The 19,452-nt window shown below is 45.6% G+C and overlaps 1 protein-coding gene across 1 annotated transcript in view; it reads right to left on the minus strand.

Moving 5' to 3' along the window:
• Positions 1 to 19,452, minus strand: part of CCDC57 (coiled-coil domain containing 57) — a 125,738-nt gene that overhangs the window by 106,133 nt on the left and 153 nt on the right. Inside the window, exon 2 of the mRNA XM_065415831.1 lies at positions 11,569 to 11,977. Coding sequence (XP_065271903.1) covers positions 11,569 to 11,977 — 409 coding nt within the window. The remainder of the gene's footprint in view (positions 1 to 11,568; positions 11,978 to 19,452) is intronic.

Below are 19,452 nucleotides of genomic sequence, written 5' to 3' on the forward strand. Positions count from 1 at the left end.
TACAGCATGATCAACCATCTCTGAACTTTCTCTTTGATAAATGAGACGGGGCACGCTTGCACTGCACTGGTTCAGCAGCAGTTAATCCTACTCTGCGGGCAGAGGAGGCCATGCCCCCTTGGCCCTGCTGGGCATGCTTCAGCTGGAACCCAGGTATAAAAGGGAGCAGCTGAGCTCAGTCAGGGCTGACTGCTGAGGAGGGAGGATGCATATTGCAGGCTCCAGTCCAGGAGCTGCTGAAGCCTGAGATCGCTGAAGCCAGAGATGCAGAGACCCAGGCAGATACCCAGAGGCCTACAGACGCCCGAGGGAGGTCGGTGCCATCAGGAGCTACACACACCGAGGAACCCAGAGACCCCAGAGATGCCCAGACCACTGCTTCGAGAGACAGAGTAGGAAGTGGCCCAGGGGAGGACTAGCCATTGGGCCAAGTGATGTCAGTGTGTTTTGATCGGATCCCCACTAACTCAGTGGCAAATACTCTCACCACTGACAAGACCCTGGGCTGGGACCCAGTGGAGCAGAGGGAACTGGGTCCCAGCAGCCACCTGCCCCTAGGTGCCAGCCCTGTTCTCCCCATTGGCCATCAGACCACCTAGCCCCAAAAGAGAGGGCAGCTATATTGACTCTGGTTATTAGGCCACGCAACCCTGAGGGAGAGGACAGCCATACTGACTTTGGCCTCTAGGTCGCACCACCCCAAGGCTAAGGGTGGTCGAGTGGATTCAGCCATGGGGCTGTAACGATCTTGACCCAAGAGGGACGTGCTTGCCCCACAACAATAAGCTAAATAGATTGAGCTTCTTAAGTCTGCCCCTGAAAGGCAGCTTTCCAGATCTTACCTCATTCTGGTGGCTCTTTAATGAACCCCCTCTAATTCTTCAACATCCTTATTAAAGCACAGAAACCAGAACTGGACACATTGATGAGACCATTACTGTAATAATATCATAAACAGAAGAAATACTACCTCTTTGGTCCTATTCGATATTCCTCTAATTATGCATCCAAGGATTACATAAAACCCTTAGCCATAGCATCACACTGGGGACTCATGTTCAGCTGGTCATTCACCAGAATCGCCTAAGTGCTCTTCAGAGTCACTGATTTCCAGGATACAGTTCCCCATGCAGTAACTATGACCTACATTCTTTGCTTCTACATGTATGACCTTGAATCTAGCTAAAACGCATGGTTTTTGTTTGTGCCCAACTTATCAAGTGATCCAGGTGACTCCATATAAGTTACCTGTTCTCACCATTATTTACCACTCCACCAATTTTTCTGTCATCTGAAAACATTACAGCAATTATTTTAGATTTTCTTCCAGGTGGTTTTTGGATATTTCAGTTTTGTTCCTCATCCACCTCCTTTTTCTGATTTGGTGGTCTATAGTAGACCCCTATCATGATGTTGTGACATTCCCCTGGTGTTATGCAGACAGGTGATCTGCTAGGTCACTCCAATCCTCAACTCTGGGAGCCAGCCTTACCCTGCTCTGCTGTGAGAACCCCCACTCCTGGACTGTTCACGCACAGCCTCTGGCATGTAAGCTGCTCCATAGATTGTGCAACCGAATTACACTAGCCAATATCTCTGGTCCCAGACACAACCCTAGGAACCTCCGTCTTGCAGTGTCCAGTTATGCCCGCTGGACACTGCAAGCTTATATGAGTTCGTCAATCTAACAAAGAAATTGATATGTACCAGGCTTGTTATCCCAAGGGGAGTCTCTGACACACTTCAAACCAAATGCTCTGCTTCAGGTAGAATAAACAAATTTATTAACTACAAAAGATAGATTTTAAGTGATTATAAGTCAAAGCATAACAAGTCAGATTTGGTCAAATTAAATAAAAGCAAAACACATTCTAAGCTGATCCTAACACTTTCAGTGCCCTTACAAACTTAGATGCTTCTCACCACAGGCAGGCTGGCTGCCCTTCAGCCACACTCTCCCCTTTGATCAGTTCTTCAGTCGCTTGATGGTGGTGTCTGTAGATGTAGGTGGAAGCGAGAGAGAGCATGGCAAATGTCTCTCATTTTTATCATGTCCTTTCTTCCCTCTTGGCTTTGCCCCCACCCTTCAAAGTCAGGTGAGCATTACCCCATCGTAGTCCCAAACTGACCAAGGGAAGGGGGGTGACTCATTCGAGAGTCCAACTCCTCCTTTGTTGCTGCCTAGGCCAGTGTCCTTTGTTCCTGTGAGGCTGGGCTGGGTTTGTCCCATACATGCCCTGATGAGGTGTGAACTGTCCCTCTGCTCCTGGAGAGTTTTGCCTGGGCTTGTTTTAAGCCATGAGGACACATTTTCAGCCTCATAACTATATACATGAAATTACAACCTATAACATTACTATAACAACAATGCTCAGTGCATCATGAGCCTTCAGAAGACACCTGACATGACAAACTTTACATTGGATACCACACAATCATAAGGATGAATATGGGGGTGCAGGGTGTGCCACGAGGTACAGAGTCACAGATGTCACTCCTATTTTTCTCCCTTTTATCTTTACCAGAGACTTTCAACTGGTGGGCCTCTCACCTCTTTCTGGACCTCATAAAAAGTGTATATACACCTCTACCCCAATATAACGCGACCCGATATAACATGAATTCGGATATAACGTGGTAAAGCAGTGCTCCGGGGGGGGCGGGGTTGCGCACTCCGGTGGATTAAAGCAAGTTCAATATAACATGGTTTCACCTATAACGCGGTAAGATTTTTTGGCTCCCGAGGACAGCGTTATATTGAGGTAGAGGTGTATTCTTGATGTATAATGCAACACCTTCTCCCTTTTTATTCTGCCAGTCCTTCTTGAACAAGCTATTCCCCCTCTATACCAATATTCCAGTCATGAGACTTACTACACCAAGCTACTGTGAGGCAAATTACGTCATAATTAAGGCTACGTTTTAGACACGGGTATTTTTAGTAAAAGTCATGGACAGGTCACGGACCGTAAACAAAAATTCACGGGCCCGTGACCTGTCCATGACTTTTACTAAAAATATCCATCCTGACTAAAACTTGGGCGTGGGGCCATGGGTGCTCTGAGTGGGGGACGGCCGCTGGTACTGGGGGAGAGGGGGGTTGGCGGGGCTGGCTGGGGCTTCCTACCTGGCTCCGCATCCCTGCAGCTCCTAGGCAGCAGAGGCAGGGTCCAGGGCAGGGGTTCTGCTGCTCCTGCCACAAACGCCGGCTGCCGCAGCTCCCATTGGCCAGGAACCACGTAGGAACTGCAGGGAGGCCATGCCAGTGGGAACCGGGGAACCCCCCACTCAAGGTAAGCACCCCCTGCACTCTCCAACCCCCGAGTCAGGCAGCCCCTGAGCCAGCACCAGCCGCTGCAGAAGTCATGGAGGTCACGGAAAGTCACGGAATCCGTGACTTTTGTGACCTCCGTGACAGATTTGCAGCCTTAGTCATAATTTAGCTTATGTACTAATACTTCCAGAGGTCAATGAGGAACAAACAGAACTATGCAAAACCCAAGACTTGGTAGTAATGGGAGACGTTAACTACCCAGACATCTGTTGAAAAAGTAATACAGCAAAACACAAAATTTCCAATAAATTCTTGGAATGCACAGGGGACCAGGAGCGTACTTACCTTAGAGTAACTTCAGTTCTTCAACATGTTTTGTCCCTTTGGTGGTCCATCATTGGATGTGTGCATGCCCATGTGTGCTCCCCACCAGAGAATGCAAAGCATCCACGGTCCCAAACCTGTGCAGAACAGCACCTTGAGCCTCCAAACAAGGACATATAAGGTGGTGCGGATCCGCTGCCACTCAATTTCTTCTCAACCATGAAGCAGAATCTCCACAGCCAAGGGGGAGGAGGGGGAGAGATGGAGCACCCGGAGGGACAAAACATTTAGAAGAACTCAAGTTACTGTATGGTAAGTAACCTCTCCTTCTTTCAGTATATGTCCTTATGGGTGCTCTAGCACAGGAGACTCCCAAGCAGTAACTAAGAGTGGGTGCTGAGGAGGCAAGTCTAAGACAGTTCAAAGGACTGCGTTGTCAAAGGTAGTATCATCTCTGGAAGCAGGTAAGATGGTGTAATGCTTGGCAAAGATATGAAGAGACGACCAGGTTGCACTCCTACAGATTTCTATTATAACATCTTTCAGTAGCATTATAGATGTGGACTCATCCTGAGTGGAATGTACTGTTACTGTACCGAGGCCACATCCCAACGGATCCATAACACCCTTGGTACTGAAACGATTTAGAGTGCTGAGACATCTGGGACCTACTAAACCATATCTTTGTTGCACAAACGTAAATTCTCAGAGGCCATAATGTTGCCCTCAAGTCCCACAGGGTGTGGAAGGAGGAGTCTGTCATCACTGAAGGGCTTGGGCCGTTCAATCATATTCTGCACCTCTCTCAGGAGACCTTAAGACTGGAACCAGGATGTTCTCCATATAACCACAGTTGTGGCTAAGAATCTAGGAGCTGTGTCTGGTGCATGTAGGGCAGCCTGGAGGCAGGTTTTAACTATCAACTATCTTCCAAAATGAGGACTTGAAGTTATTTCTTCTGGTCCTGTGGCAGATGTTCAATAAAATGTGTGAACTTGGAAAACGTGTTAAATATTTTGCCAACAGGAGTTGGTAGGTTGCCATCTGAAACTGGAGAGCTGCCAAGGAGTAGCTTTTTTGTATCCAGGAGGGCTAAACATATAGACTCCATAACATAAGGAAAGGGTCTGGAACAGGTCTGTCAATTTCCTTCATTAGCCACATCCACCACCAGGGAACTGGGAGTGGGGTGGAAAAAGAAATGCTCTATTCCCTTGCCAGGAATATAGTACTTTTTATCCACCCATTTATAGGTGAGTTGGATAGTGCTAGGTGTTTGCCAGACTTTATCAAGGCTGCGTACCTCTGAACCTCTGATATGGATTGGAAATGTGGACGCTGCTTAAACAAGACACCAGGAAGCTGGAGGCATTTCATATGCATAAGAGATGGTTTGACTTTATCAGTAATAGGGATGTATCTTTGAGAACTGGCCTCAAGAATTTAAGTCATCATTGGCCACTACTAGCTAGCCCTTTTTGGGCACATTGCTTGCCTCAGAGACAAAGTCTGTGCACATACAGCCCTGAAGATGGGACTTCAGGTCAGGAGGGGAACAGGCTGGCAGAAGTTACACAGTCACCCCACGATTAACCTGGCTGCACGAGATCACTAATAACCCCAAGGAGCATTTAGACATCTGGAATAAAGCCATACAGTGTGGTCATGGATACTCGGCACTACAGACCTCTGCTGTCTAAGCATATTGTTGTTGTTGGCCAGAGGGTGCGAATAGGCAATAACAGAGCCTCATTGATTAGGAGGGCTAATTTCCTCTTACAGGTGATATTCAGAATGTGTTGAGACTCCTGTTTCTCTTCTAATGGGATGTGGAGGGATTCTGCCAGATATTTCATGAGGTCTTGGGAGGCCTGAAGGTTATCAGCATAAGAGGGTGGAGGAGCCCTATCGCCTCATCAGGGGATAGTGAGGACTTTGATGACAAGACTGAGTTTCCTTCCATCTGTCAGTCCTGCTATTCTTCATGCCTCCTGGTGCCAAAGGGCCATAGGGTACCAGAGGACAATCATGTGGTACCAAAGACTGGTCAGTCAGTACTCAGCATGATGCAGTACCAGCAGGTATATGGGTCTTTTTCTGGCAGGTACCCTACAAAATTGTTCACCAAAGTTACCCCAGGGATTCTAGTAAGCCTACTGAATAAGCAGATAATGGAACAGTCCCCACAGATACTCATAACCCCTGAATTTAGGGCATCTGGTGGGGTCTGGAAGATCAGGAATAGTGGCTCAGAAGGGTGTGATGGTATGGTGCTGAAAAAGAGCCTTGTGCCAAGACATCAGTCTGAAGAAATATCCTCCCCTTGGCTGAAAGGGGGAACATCAAATACAGTTGTCAGTACCAGAGACAGAAGGTCCTACTGGTGTTCAGTCCAGGAGGATTGCAGTTGAAGGTGTCTGAGCGGTACTGGGGAAGGGGTTGTCAGAGCTCCATAACAGGTGAGACTACAGTTCTTCTGGTATGAAGAGGTCATCTTGGGGAAAAAATTTGGAGGGTGTTGGAGAGCTATGGTATCCAGAAGTCCGAGTCAGTACCAGAGCCTGGAAAAGGCATTAGTGCAGAGATGAGGAGCGTGGCACTTTGGAGGACAGGATTAGAATTCAAAACAACCGTGACAAATTGGAGAATTGGTCTGAATTCAACAAGATGAAATTTAATAAAGATAAGTGCCAAGCAGTTCACTTAGGAAGGAAAAAATCAAATGCACAATGACAAAATGGAGAATAATGGGCTCGGTGGTAGTACTGCAGAAAAGAATTGGGAGGTTATAATGGATCACAACTTGAACATGAGTCAACCATGTGATGCAGCTGAGAAAAAGGCTAATATTCTAGCCATATGTACAACACAGAAGGTAACTGTTCCACTCTACTCAGCACTGGAGAAGCCTCAGCTGGAGAACTGTGCCCAGTTCTGGACACCAAAGTTTAAGAAAGATGTGGACAAGTTGGAGAGAGTCCAGAAGACAGCAATAAAAATTATAAGAGGTTTAGAAAATCTGAACTATAGGGAAAGGTTAAAAAAAATTGGGCATGTTTAGTCTTGAGAAAAGAAGACTGAGCGGGAACCTGATAGCAGTCTTCAAATATGTTAAGGGCTTTTATAAGAAGGACTGTGCGCAATTATTCTTCATGTCCACTGAAGGTAGGACAAGAATTAATGGGTTTAATCTGCAACAAGGGATATTTAGGTTAGATATTAAGAAAATCTTTCTAACTATAAGGACAGTTAAGCTATGGAATAGGGGTTTCCACAGGACGCTGTGGAATCACCATCATTGGAGATTTTAAAGGACAGGATGGTCAAACACCTGTCAGGGATAGTGTAGGTGTACTTGGTCCTGCCTCAGCACAGTGGGCTGCACTTGATGACTTCTCAAGGTCCCTACCAGCCATACATTTCTATGATTGTATTATTTAGTAGCAACAAATACAGAGCATCATTAATTGAATTATGAAGGGAGCTTAGCTCTGTCTTTTTTGCCAAAAGATATCATGTTGATAAGAAGTCAGCAATATACACAAATCTAATTTTAACTATAATTAATCATGTATAAATGTATGCATATATGTCTGGAGATCATCTTTATAATGGCTTTTACAGAAAAGCAAACCTTTTTTGCTGTGAGTTCCCCCTACAGCAAACATTTCTCTAACATTCTTCTGCAGCGTTACCTGCTGGTAGGGACATCCTTATAAACAGGTGACCGAAGACTAGGCTATGAAAAAACAGAGGTACTATTTGTACCCTCCCACACAACAAAAAAAGGAGTCAAGGTGATAATACAGAAAATTGGCAGTAGCAGGTTTCAAGGAAACTTGTCCTGGCGCAACCTCTTCGGGAAGCAGGATCTATAATATATCACTAAACTAGTTAGAAACTTAAATCACAAAGCTTAAAACTGTTACCTCAAAGTCTTAAAAATAAGTACATTCCGACATGTAATAGTGTCTCCTTCTCCATCTCCTCCACCCAGCAAACAAGTCTGTTGCTAGTTAAGTGAGGGTCTAGCTCAGTGTGCATTTTTCTCTCTCTTTTCATTACAGAAAATGCCTCTCTTATAGCTAAGGCTACGATTTGGTCACGGAGGTCACGGAAGTCATGGAATCCATGACTTCGGCAGACCTCCATGACTTCAGCACGTAGCGGCTGGGAGCTGCTGGCTACCCCCACCTCCTCAGGTGGCTGGGAGCTTTGGGGTACCCCTGCCGCCTGGAATGGCGGGGTCCCCAACAGCTCCCCAGTCGCCACAGGTACGGGGGTCCCCCACAGCTCCCCAGCTCCCAGGCAGCTCCTCAGCCGGCGGCGGCAGGGGAATCCCCCGCAGCTCCCCAGTCCCCATGGGTTCCGGGGACCCCCGGAGCTCCCTAATCCCTATGGACGGTGGGGGGAATCCCCCGGCAGCTCCCCAGCCACCACAGGTGCGGGGGTCCCCCACAGCTCCCAGGCAGTTCCTCAGCTGGCGGCAGCAAAATCCCCCACAGCTTCCCAGTCCCCAAGGATGCCGGGGACCCCCATAGCTCCCTAATCCCCGCAGACGGTGGGGGGAATCCCCCCACAGCTCCCCAGACACCGTGGGGGGAATCCCCTGGCAGCTCCCCAGACACCGTGGGGGGAATCCCCCGGCAGCTCCCCAGACACCGTGGGTGCTGTGAATCCCCGGAGCTCCCCAGCTGCCATGGGTGCGGGGGGGGGAGGCGGCAGCTCCCCAGCCACCAAGGGCGGGGGGGAGGCACAGCTCCCCAGACTCCACGAGTGCTGGGGACCCCCGGAGCTCCCCAGCCACCACGGGTGTGGGGGGAATCCCCCAGAGCTCTCCAGTCCCCACAGGCAACCCCCACAGCTCCCAGCCACAGGCCGCAGCACCCAGTCACAGCAGGGCAGGGTGCTGGACCCTCCTCCCTCCACCTATGTGTCATGGACAATTTTAGTAAAAGTCAGGGACAGGTCACGGCTTCTGTGAATTTTTGTTACTTGCCCGTGACCTGTCCATGACTTTTACTAAAAATGTCCATGACAAAAATCATAGCCTTAGTTATAGCAAAGCCAAGTTAGTTGCTCTAGTGTTCCTTATATGATCTACTGAAAAACAGTTTTGAATGGCTCATCCTTCTTCCCCGTTACTTAAGCAACATGAAGAGCATAGGTCCCCCCTTCTTTAACCCATTAAATCAAACTCCAATATTGAGTCATTACTGTCTTTTATTTCATTTAACTTGCCAATATCCAACTGCGGGCTGTTGGTCCAAGATCATAGGTACAATTTATCCCTATAGAAATTATCTAAAAATGCAACAATTCTATACAAAACTATAAATCAGCTATCCAGTTATAGGCATCTATCCAAGACCAATTGTGGGACTGTATGACAGACTGCTGGAAACCAAAAGCTGAGCCAGCACTCTGATCACTTAAACACCAATTAATTCCTCCAAACTCAAGGATGGACCTGACTGTGCCCAATTAGCAGATTAGAATGGGCTGAGGAGGACTAAAGAGCTAATTAGCCCATTACCACAAAGGATAGAAGGTAGTACAGGAAGGAAGTGCTGAAGAGAGAGGCAAGTTAATTGAGCCAGAACCAAGAAGGATCTCTCAGTGAACAGCTTTCTTCCCTCTCCTGGGCAGAGGGCTGAGGAGAAACCTGATGCTGTAAATGAGGTGGTGAAAGGACCAACAAGGTCATTGGAAAAACCATGTACATAAACTACCCGGTAGTATTTAACAATGGAAGGTGTCCGAATAGTCTGTGTAGACAGAGCAGAAGACAGGGGCAGGGTCTCACTCTGTCAGAGACTGCTACAAACAATCTTACTCCAAGTTTATAAGCCACAGAACAGGCACAGTTGTCTATCATTACTTATTAAAATTTTCTCTTAATGCAAGAAAATCACCGACTCAAGTGACATTTTTAAAGTTAATAAGTTTGGTCAGCATTATTATTACTAAAGGCCACATTTTTAAGCAGAGCCAAGTCCTTGGAGGATCCTTGATCTTTTGCACTGGAAACCAAGAACCAAGTGCAGTCAGACACTACTATTTATAAGTCAAAAACATGGCAACTTGCCATTTGAACTGGCTACTTGTTCCATTTCTTCAACAAGCACTTCTCATATTCAAATCTCGCACTAAGCTAGACAAATTCAGATTCACAAAAACAATAAAGACCTTCAATATCCACCTAGATATTGTTGAGAAAAGTCAGTTATGGCGATCTAGTGTTGGAGTGATTGCATGAGTTTGTTCAAAATAGTGATGGTTTTTATGAAAATTTTCTTTTAATCTAGTTTTAAGTAAAATTTAGTTAAAGATTTTGGTTCTTAAAGCATATTTTATCATTGTGTACGTTTCACATATGTTTCATGCATCAAAGAGTACTTTTAACTATTTTAACATTTAACTATTTTAGTTATTTCTATCTTCAGCAGACAAATAAACATCAGTGGATAAACTTACTGAGAGGATGCTGTGGAAAGTTTTCTTGTCTGGAGTCTCTTACTACTCTCTAATTGTCTCAATATTAGAGAAACATTCCAAGAGAATTAGACTAATTAAAGGACTTTGATTACTGGAGGCTTCTCTCTGTCCTCTTAGATTTTGATAAGTTAAGACCATAAGTTACTGGGGTAGGCCAATGGTCCATTTAGCCCAGTATTCTGTCTTCCAGCAGTGGCCAGTATTGGACCATCAGCAAGTTCGCGGATGACACTAAGCTGGGGGGAGAGGTAGATACGCAGGGTAGTGATAGGGTCCAGAGTGACCTAGACAAATTGGAGGATTGGGCCAAAAGAAATCTGATGAGGTTCAAAAAGGACAAATGCAGAGTCTTAGGACGGAAGAATCCCATGCACTGCTACAGGCTGGGGACCGACTGGCTACGTGGCAGTTCTGCAGAAAAGGACCTGGGGATTACAGTGGATGAGAAGTTGGATATGAGTCAACAGTGTGCTCTGGTTGCCAAGAAGGCTAACGGCATATTGGGCTGCATTAGTAGTAGCACTACCAGCAGATCGAGGGAAGTGATTATTCCCCTCTATTCGGCACTGGTGAGGCCGCATCTGGAGTACTGCGTCCAGTTTTGGGGCCCCCACTACAGAAAGGATGTAGACACATTGGAGAGAGTCCAGCGGAGGGCAACGAAAATGATTAGGGGGCTGGGACACATGATTTATGAGGAGAGGCTGAGGGAACTGAGCTTATTTAGTCTGCAGAAAAGAAGAGTGAAGGGGTATTTGATAGCAGCCTTCAACTACCTGAAGGTGTGTTCCAAAGAAGATGGAGCTAGGCTGTTCTCAGTGATGTCAGAACAAGGAGCAATGGTCTAGGAGGTCTAGATTGGATATTAGGAAAAGCTATTTCACTAGGAGGGTGGTGAAGCACTGGAATGGGTTACCTAGGGAGGCGGTGGAATCTCCATCCTTAGAGGTTTTTAAGGCCCGGCTTGACAAAGCTCTGTCTGGGATGATTTAATTGGGGTGGGTCCTGCTTTGAGCAGGGGGTTGAACTAGATGACCTCCTGAGGTCTCTTCCAATCCTAATCTTCTATGATTTTATGAAAAGCCTTCCCTCTATCAACTCTGAAATCCACCTCTATGCCAATCCCCCTCCCCCATCTTGCAGCTTTTGTGTTAGAGATATGGTGCACCATTTAAGAGCAGCCCTGGGGCTCCTCTAACAATGCCAGAGGTTTGGAAGTTCTCCACTAAAGAGTGAATACAGATGCTTTAAAGGTGACTTAAAGCTATCTTTGCAGACCCGAACTCTGTTCTTGTGCTAAGCATAGCTCAGCCAGAATGGAGCTTTTAATCTGCTTGTCAAATTTGTACGTACCTTCCTTTTTAATGTGTTAAAGAAACTATTGCTTTATCAGATCCATAGACGCTCATTTGGGAGGCTGAATGTCTACTTTTCCAAGATAGTACTGTACTATAAAGAAAAATATCTCTTACCTGTGCAGCCGCTCCATCTCTAACTGATGTTCTTTAAGTTTTTGTTGATATTGGTACTGCAGAGCCTCTTGTTTCTGGGTTTCCTTGAGAAGTGTTTGTTGCAGCTTATCCAGCTGTATCCTAAGATCGCTAACTTCTGCCTGTTTAGTATTTTCAGCCATTTTCAAATGAGTAAACATGGCATCATAGCGCTCCAGTTCTCTGTCTCTCTCTTCCAGAATTTTCAGATTATAGGTGAAATCTTCTTTTAACCTATTGAATTTTTTATGCATTTCTTGGAGCTGCTTTCTGGTATCCTGCAATGTTGTCTTCTGAAAACAGAGATGGCGAGCTTGTAGCTCTTTCCATTCTTGTTCTTTCCTCACAAGAAGTTCATTTAGTTCTTTCTCCATTTGTAACATTGTTGAGCCTAAGATAGAAGAAAGTTACTGATTGGAGCCTGATGACTGAAAAATGTCTCCTCTCCAACCATTCACTTCTCCACACTCCATCTGTTGTACTGCATAATTAGTTAGATGTTTTATGGACTTAAAGTGGACTTTAACTTTTTCTGAAATATCAGATATTGGTCATGGCTAAGAGCAGGAAGCTATTTATCTTACATGACCCCCGCCCCCATAATCTTTTCAATGTATTTATCCTCATAACACCTCAGTGAGATAGGTAAGTACGATTATCCCTGATTAAGCAGATGGAAAATTGAGGCACAGGAGACTCAGAGACTTGCCCAATGGCACACAGGAAGTCTGTAATGAAGCAGGAAATTTAACTGAGGAGTCCTGAATCCCAGGATAGCACTCAAACCACTGGACCATTCTTCATGTCTGTGTTCCACTTCATCCCTTCACCAATCTATTCTTTTCCTCCATTTTCTGTATGGTAACTGGGATTTCAAAAGCCCATTGGGATGAGAATAGTCCACAAGATACCAAAATCACTGGTTATAAACTTAGGGGGAAGTTTTAAATTTAAATTTTAGTTTTAAATTTAAACTCAGATTATGAGTGTCCAGCATTTTCCCACAAACTCCATTAAAATTCCTGTGAAGGACAATTATGCAGGTGAGGGCCATGTCGCACAGGTGTAATACCCCTATTCAGAGGTTCTTTTCGCAATGCCACACATCCGATCTTATCCATTTTTGCTTTTAAATTCCTTGGCCATGTCTACAATAGGAAAAAAAAGGTGTATTTTTAACATGAGTTAACTAACGTGTTAAATTCCTACGGTGTGTCTGTAACAACCTGGCCCAGTCTCCTTCTGAATGGACACATATCTGTTTTGAGTAGACCCAACTGCTCAATCCCACATTCTCCTAAACCACCGGGTCTAGACAGAACCTACTCACAATTCCTAGCTCTTGGTCTGTAAGGCATACTTCCAGGCCCAGACCCATTGTCTGACCCCTTCTTTGGGATATGGTTTGGTGGCCTCCAGGCTCCAGAACCAGTGCCTCTGCCCTCCTAAGCCCCCCACATGATACCTCAGAGTTCCACGGTGGTTCTGAACACTTTAGGCTTCTACTTTAACCGCTTCAGGCCCAACGTGGTATGAAGGCAAGGAACACAAACTTAGCAAAGGAATTTCTTATCCAGTCACTCTACTCTTAAAAAGCACTAGAGAGTTACAGTGACTCTCTAGTTTGATTTCTCTCCTCCTGCGAATCTGAGATCTAGTCAGTATTTGAGTCTATGCAGAGTCCCTCTCTTCTGCCTTCCTCTTCTCTCTCCAGCCTGGTCTTCTGTCATGTGTTAGTGAATGATCTCCACATCTCTAAGAGCACCCCCTCTTATATACAATCTTACTCACTCTAGCCATGTGCCCAGACTGAGGCTTGGTCTACACCTAAATCTTAGGTCAATCTAGCTATGTGGCTCAGTGGTGTCAAAAATTCAGATGCAAGTGACATAGTTAACCCAACCTATGCCACAGTATAGACACCATTAGGTTGATGAAAGAATTCTTCCATCAACTTAGCTACCATCTCTAGAGGGGGTAGATTTTCCACAGCAATGGAAAAACCCTTTCCATCACTGTAGAAAGCATCCACACTACAGTGTTACAGCAGCCTGGCTTCAGCACTGCCATGTGGTGCTTGTTGTGTAGACACAGCTTGAGAAACTCTAGCCCCTTCCCCCCATGCAGGCTTTTGTGTAGACAGTTCACTGTGCCATTGGGTTAGGTAGAGCCAGCAGTTGAGAGACAATCCAAGTTGATGGCCCTAGATTGTTCTATGATGGATCCTAAATTATAGACAGCACCCCTGCAGCTCCCATTGGAGCACCGGAGGGGGCCATGCCGTGGCTTCTGGGAGCCATGTGGTGCGGCCCCCGACCCTGCACCCCGGCTGGAGCGCCGGAGTGGGGCCATGCCGCGGCTTCCGGGAACCGCGTGGTGCGGCCTCCGACCCTGCGCCCCGACTGGAGCTCCGGAGCAAAGCAAGCTCCAGACCCCACTCCCCAGCGGGAGCTCATGGGCCACCTTAAAACAGCTTGTAACCCGGATCCGGCCCGTGGGCCATAGTTTGCCCACCCCTGTTCAAGATGTTTGCAAACTGATTGCTTAATTATTTGCTTCATTATCTTTCCAGGTACTGAAGTTAAAATGACTGGTCTGTAATTCCCCAGGTTGTCCTTATTTCCCTTCTTATAGATGGCCAAATACAATGCCATTTTTCAGTCCTCTGGAATCTCTCCCGTCTGCCATGACTTTTCAATCTAATCACTAATGCAGGGGTGGGCAAACTACGGCCCGCGGGCCGGATCCGGCCCCTCAGGGCTTTGGATCCGGCCTGTGGCGCCGCTGGCACCACGTCCCTGCAGCCCCCGGGCGGGGGGGCAGAGGGCTCCATGCATTGCCCTTGCCTCCAGGCACCGCCCCCCACAGCTCCCATTGGCCGGGAACGGGGAACCGCGGCCAATGGGAGCTTCAGGGGAGGTACCTGGAGGCATGGCAAGGGCAGTGCATGCAGAGCCCTCCGCCCCCCCTGCCCCAGGGGCCACAGCGCTTCCTCGAGCGGCGCGGGGCCGGGGCCAGGGCCAGAGCAGGCAGGGAGCCTGCTGGTCCCAGTGCTCACAGTTGCCATCCCGGAGCCGCTTGAGGTAAGCAGGGCTGGAGCCCAAACCCCTCCTGTACCCCGCCCCCCAACTCCCTGCCCTAAGCTCCCTACCTGCACCTCAACTCCCTGCCCTGAGCCCCCTCATGCACCCCGCACCCCTTCTGCCCCCCAACCCCTTGCCCTGAGCTCCCTGCTGCACCCTGCACCCCTCCTGCACTGCAACCCCCTGCCCTGAGCCCCCTCCTGCAGACCATACCCCTCCTGCACGCCAACTCCCTTCCCTGAGCCCCCTCATACACCCCACACCCCTCCTCTGCCCCAATCCCTTGCCCTGAGCCCCTTCCTGCACACTGCACCCCCTCCCACACTCCCTCCCACACCCCAACCCCCTGCCCCAGCCCTGCATACTATTTCCCCATCCAGATGTGGCCCTCGGCCCAAAAAGTTTGCCCACCCCTGCACTAATGGCTCAGATACTTCCTCAGTCAGCTCCTTGAGTATTCTAGGATGTATTTCATCAGGCCCTGGTGACTTGAAGACATCTAACTTGTCTAAGCAATTTTTAACTTGTTCTTTCCCTATTTTAGCCTCATTTTCACTGGCATTCACTATGTTAGACATCCAATCGCTACTAACCTTTTTGTTTCAGTTATCACACAAAAAAAGTCATAATAGTCATAATTATGCAGCATAATAGACTGACCTTGTCAAGATCAGGCTGGTTTTTTGACACAGAATACAAAATGGCAGTTAGCACATAAAGACAGGATGCAACAATGGAGGTCACAAAACAAAATTAAGTTCATAATTTGATAGACATACACTATTACAGTGTTTGCACTATCCTTTTTTCCCTTCAAGCTAACTGATTGCCAACTAAACGTGTAAAGGCTAGTATGGGCACTCGCTATACTTTGTTCCAGGGTACAAACATTTGTTCTTTATCCTAGGACAGTGGTTTTCAAACTAGGGTACGCAAGCTCTTGTCAGGGGGCATGTGAGAAAAATCCTGTACTGGCAGACCACACATTTTATTTAATACAGAACTTTTCAAACTGTGGAGCACGTACCCCTAATGGGGGCGCAGAGGACTGTTCGCGGGGGGGAGCAGGCAGCTAGGGCCAGCCCGACACAGCGGGGCTCAGGAAGGGAGCACCACTCCACCCCCTGACTCACCTCAGCGGGCCACCCACGCTGTCTGGGTTGGGGGGGGGGAGGCGCAATGAGCTAAGCCCCCCCCTTGGAGTTACATTTTTAGTTGTGCTCCCCCAAACACAGACAGGCTGGGTGGCCCACTGAGTTGAGTCAGGCGATGGAGGTGGCGTTCCCTCCCTGAGCCACCTGGCATTGCTGCTCGCCCCCCCGTACATTCCTCTGTGCCCCCCTAGAGGGGGGGTGCGCCCCACAGTTTGAAAACTTCTATAAGCTGCTGCCAAATAGAAGGCAGAAAACTTGGGGGGCACAATAGAAGGCAGAAAACTTCTGTATCTCAGAAGATGAGTCAAATAATTACAATATTTTTAAATTATCTTTAAATCTACCTCTCAAGATGTGCACAAGCCTAAATTGAGTAATCTTGTAATCTTATTGCTGTAACCCTTGTCCATTCTCACCCTCTTCCTACTGTTTGTTATCCTCAATCATTTACATCCTATCTAGTATATTATAAATTCTTCAGGACAGGGACCATGACTTTCCATTTATTCTGTACAGTGCCATTCACACTTCTGGGTGCTGTAAAAATAATATATGATAGTCTCTGCTCAGCCCCTTTTCCTAAATCTCTGGAGTCAGTACAGATGCTCTCACAGCACAGTATTATTCTGTATCAGTTATTACAGATAATCCTGCCTGTATAAGCATGGGGATACAGAGAACAATATATCAGACAGGCAGGTCTTTCCAATGGTGGCTCTTTAATCTCTTAAAATGCAAAATAGATTTTCAGAGCAGCAAACCTGATACAATATCCCTGCTCCAAAAGGATGCCACATTTTAAACATGATTTCTTTCCCTATAGACCTAACAAATCTCATTCTTCAGGGTTTAAAATTTAGTCTGTGAGGGTCAGGATGGAAAATGATAAGCAGCATAGTATTCTGAGGAAGCTTTGTTTTTCTCTGACAAATCACATAGTAACCATTGTTAGAGGAATCAGTGGTCTGGATGGATTTTAAAATTTGCTGTGGCTCAGTTTTGCCATTGTCATTACTGTTTCCATTAATGGAAGAAAAATTAAATGGAATACTCTCTTCAACTTAAATTTGATAGTTGTGTATTTATGGAGAAGGTGTTCACAATACTATAATCCAATCTCTCTTTTTACTTTAGTAGGCAGAGATGGATATTTCCTACCAAAAGCAATATTACTGGGCATTTATGAGCAATGTTTCTTTTGTGCTTCTTGTACTTATCAGACAACATTAAAGAAAGGTCTGTTCTTTTTATATCTCCCTCTTACTCCTTTTAGCTGCTGCTGCTGCTCCAAATGCATTTGGCTGTTAACACAGCCACAAATGTTAAGTAAAATATTTCTAATGCAAAGGAACAAATGCCAAGTTTATACACAGAATGTAACAATATTATCATTAGTTCAAAATCCATTAGTGGGCTGAATCATCTCAAAATATTTCAAACTGCACTGAACAGTTATCTGCTCTGTTAAACAAAAGAGGCTTTTGTGCCAGCTCATAAACAGAGTGGTATCAAAACAGTTTCATAAGTGCTTTTAAAATAAAACCTGACACATACTTCATTGGCTAAACTTGGCCATACAATCTTTAGACAAGACCTTTGTAACAGTCAGAAGGGAGCAAAATTTAGATCTTCCATTTTACTGCCACTCTATCACCTCCCCTTAAGTATCTATCAAACTGAAGTCACAATTTTTCAAAAGGAGGTTAAACAACATGAAACTTAGAGTAAATCAATCTTTACTTTTACAGGATCTTCCATTTTACATTTAGAAAAAGTGTTAATATTTTGTGTGCATGTGATTTAACTGAAAATAGTAATTAACAGAGAAAAAATTGTCATTTCTTTTTGGGTTTGTTCTAGTCCCTCAGTATTTCCTTGGTTTTGACGGGGGTGAGGAAAGCTTAAAAATACAGAACCTAATAATGGGAAGAAAGCATTTGCTTCTGAGAGCAGCAGTATTCACAATAGGGAATTACTAAAACTATGACAGGTATGTATACAGTATTGTGAAAACTGCTGCATTATTTTATACAGCAGCTGGAACAACATCCTGGATGTCTCACAATCAAGCTTCAGTCAGAGTACAGTAAAGACACAGCCCGAGTGGCACCAAAAATTACTTCCTAATGGTCATGGATACAGGCAAGATTTTCATGTTCATATTGCAGGAAGTATCTGCAACTTTTGATACAAGAAACAACGAAGTACTGCTAAACTGTCTGCGTAACACAGCTGGGGTAAATCATAACATTACAATGATTCCAATGACTTCTCTCCAGTTGAACCCAAAGAATGATGATCGGTAAGAGGGCCTTTGGGGAAGAGGAGTAATCATGAAGAATCTCACTAGGATCCATACTGAATATCTACATGAGACCACTTAGATTGTGAGATGCTCTGGGCTCAGCTGCCAACAATATGCTGATGACATTCAAATGTCTATCTCATTTGTCACTGATCCAATAACTCCCATTACTAAAAATATTACAATGCCTATAAAAGATCAGATGGCAGCTGGCTCAGACCAACCCAGACAAGACCAAGCGATACTGGCTGAAAGGGGGGAAAGCACTTTGAAGAACTAGCTAGAACTCTGCACACCTCTACCTTTCTGTCAAAGACATACAGCCTCCTTTTGTCAGAATGGTTCAAAGTCTTGGGGTCTGTTTGAATCATCACTAAAGCTTAGCTCACTAGGTAGCACTTGTGGTTAAAAACATCTTTTTTCCATCTCCAATGCACTAGGAAACTTTACCCCTACCTCCGGGATGAGAAGCTGGCCCCAGTGATCAATGCATTTGTCACCTCCCAGACAAGATTACTGTACTTCACAGTACACACAAGAGCACATCAAGACTGTACTTCAGTCCTCCCCATTCATTTCCACTACCAGTTTAAGGGCTTTGTCCCAATCTCAAAACAGTGAGTTAAATCACAGCTACATGCATGTAAAGAATGCATTTCAATCTATGAACTGCTAAAACAAATGTCTTTCTTTGGGTCACCATATACCACAAAGCCCAAAACAAAGCACATAAGAGCCAAGGATGAAGTATTCTCAGTTGAAAAGATTCAGCTATGGAACACCGGAAGAGATAGCTTTAATCCAAAATCTGATCCTTTTTATGAAATACTACAAAAACTAGTAGATTACTTCAGGGAACTCAGCTGAAGAAGACTGTCCAAGCAATCTTCTCTGAGATTCTTCCTGTCCCACAAGTAAAGGAAGACAGAAGGCAGAAGATTCTGGAACGGAATGGCAAGCTAGGTAAGTACTAAGGTAAAGGTTTTGTGAAACACTGATCCAACTTCTATGGAGGGAAGAAATAAGCACTTAACACTAAATTGAGATGTTGAGAACAAAATTATCAAGAAACCAAAGAACATTAAAAGAATACATTCTTTAATAATCTATACACTAATGTTAGGAATTGGAATTGCTGATCTGTGAGCATAAATTCAATCTAGTTGATATTACTGAAACCTGATGGGATGATTCACACAATTGGAATGTTAAAATCAATGGTTATAAGATCTTTAGGAAGGATCGAGTGGACATAAGGAGAGGGAGAATGGCACTCTACATCAAAAATGGCACAGAAGAAAATTATCTTAAATCCTTATGGATC

This window comes from Emys orbicularis, chromosome 13, assembly GCF_028017835.1.
Source record: "Emys orbicularis isolate rEmyOrb1 chromosome 13, rEmyOrb1.hap1, whole genome shotgun sequence".
NCBI classification, from domain to species: domain Eukaryota; kingdom Metazoa; phylum Chordata; order Testudines; family Emydidae; genus Emys; species Emys orbicularis.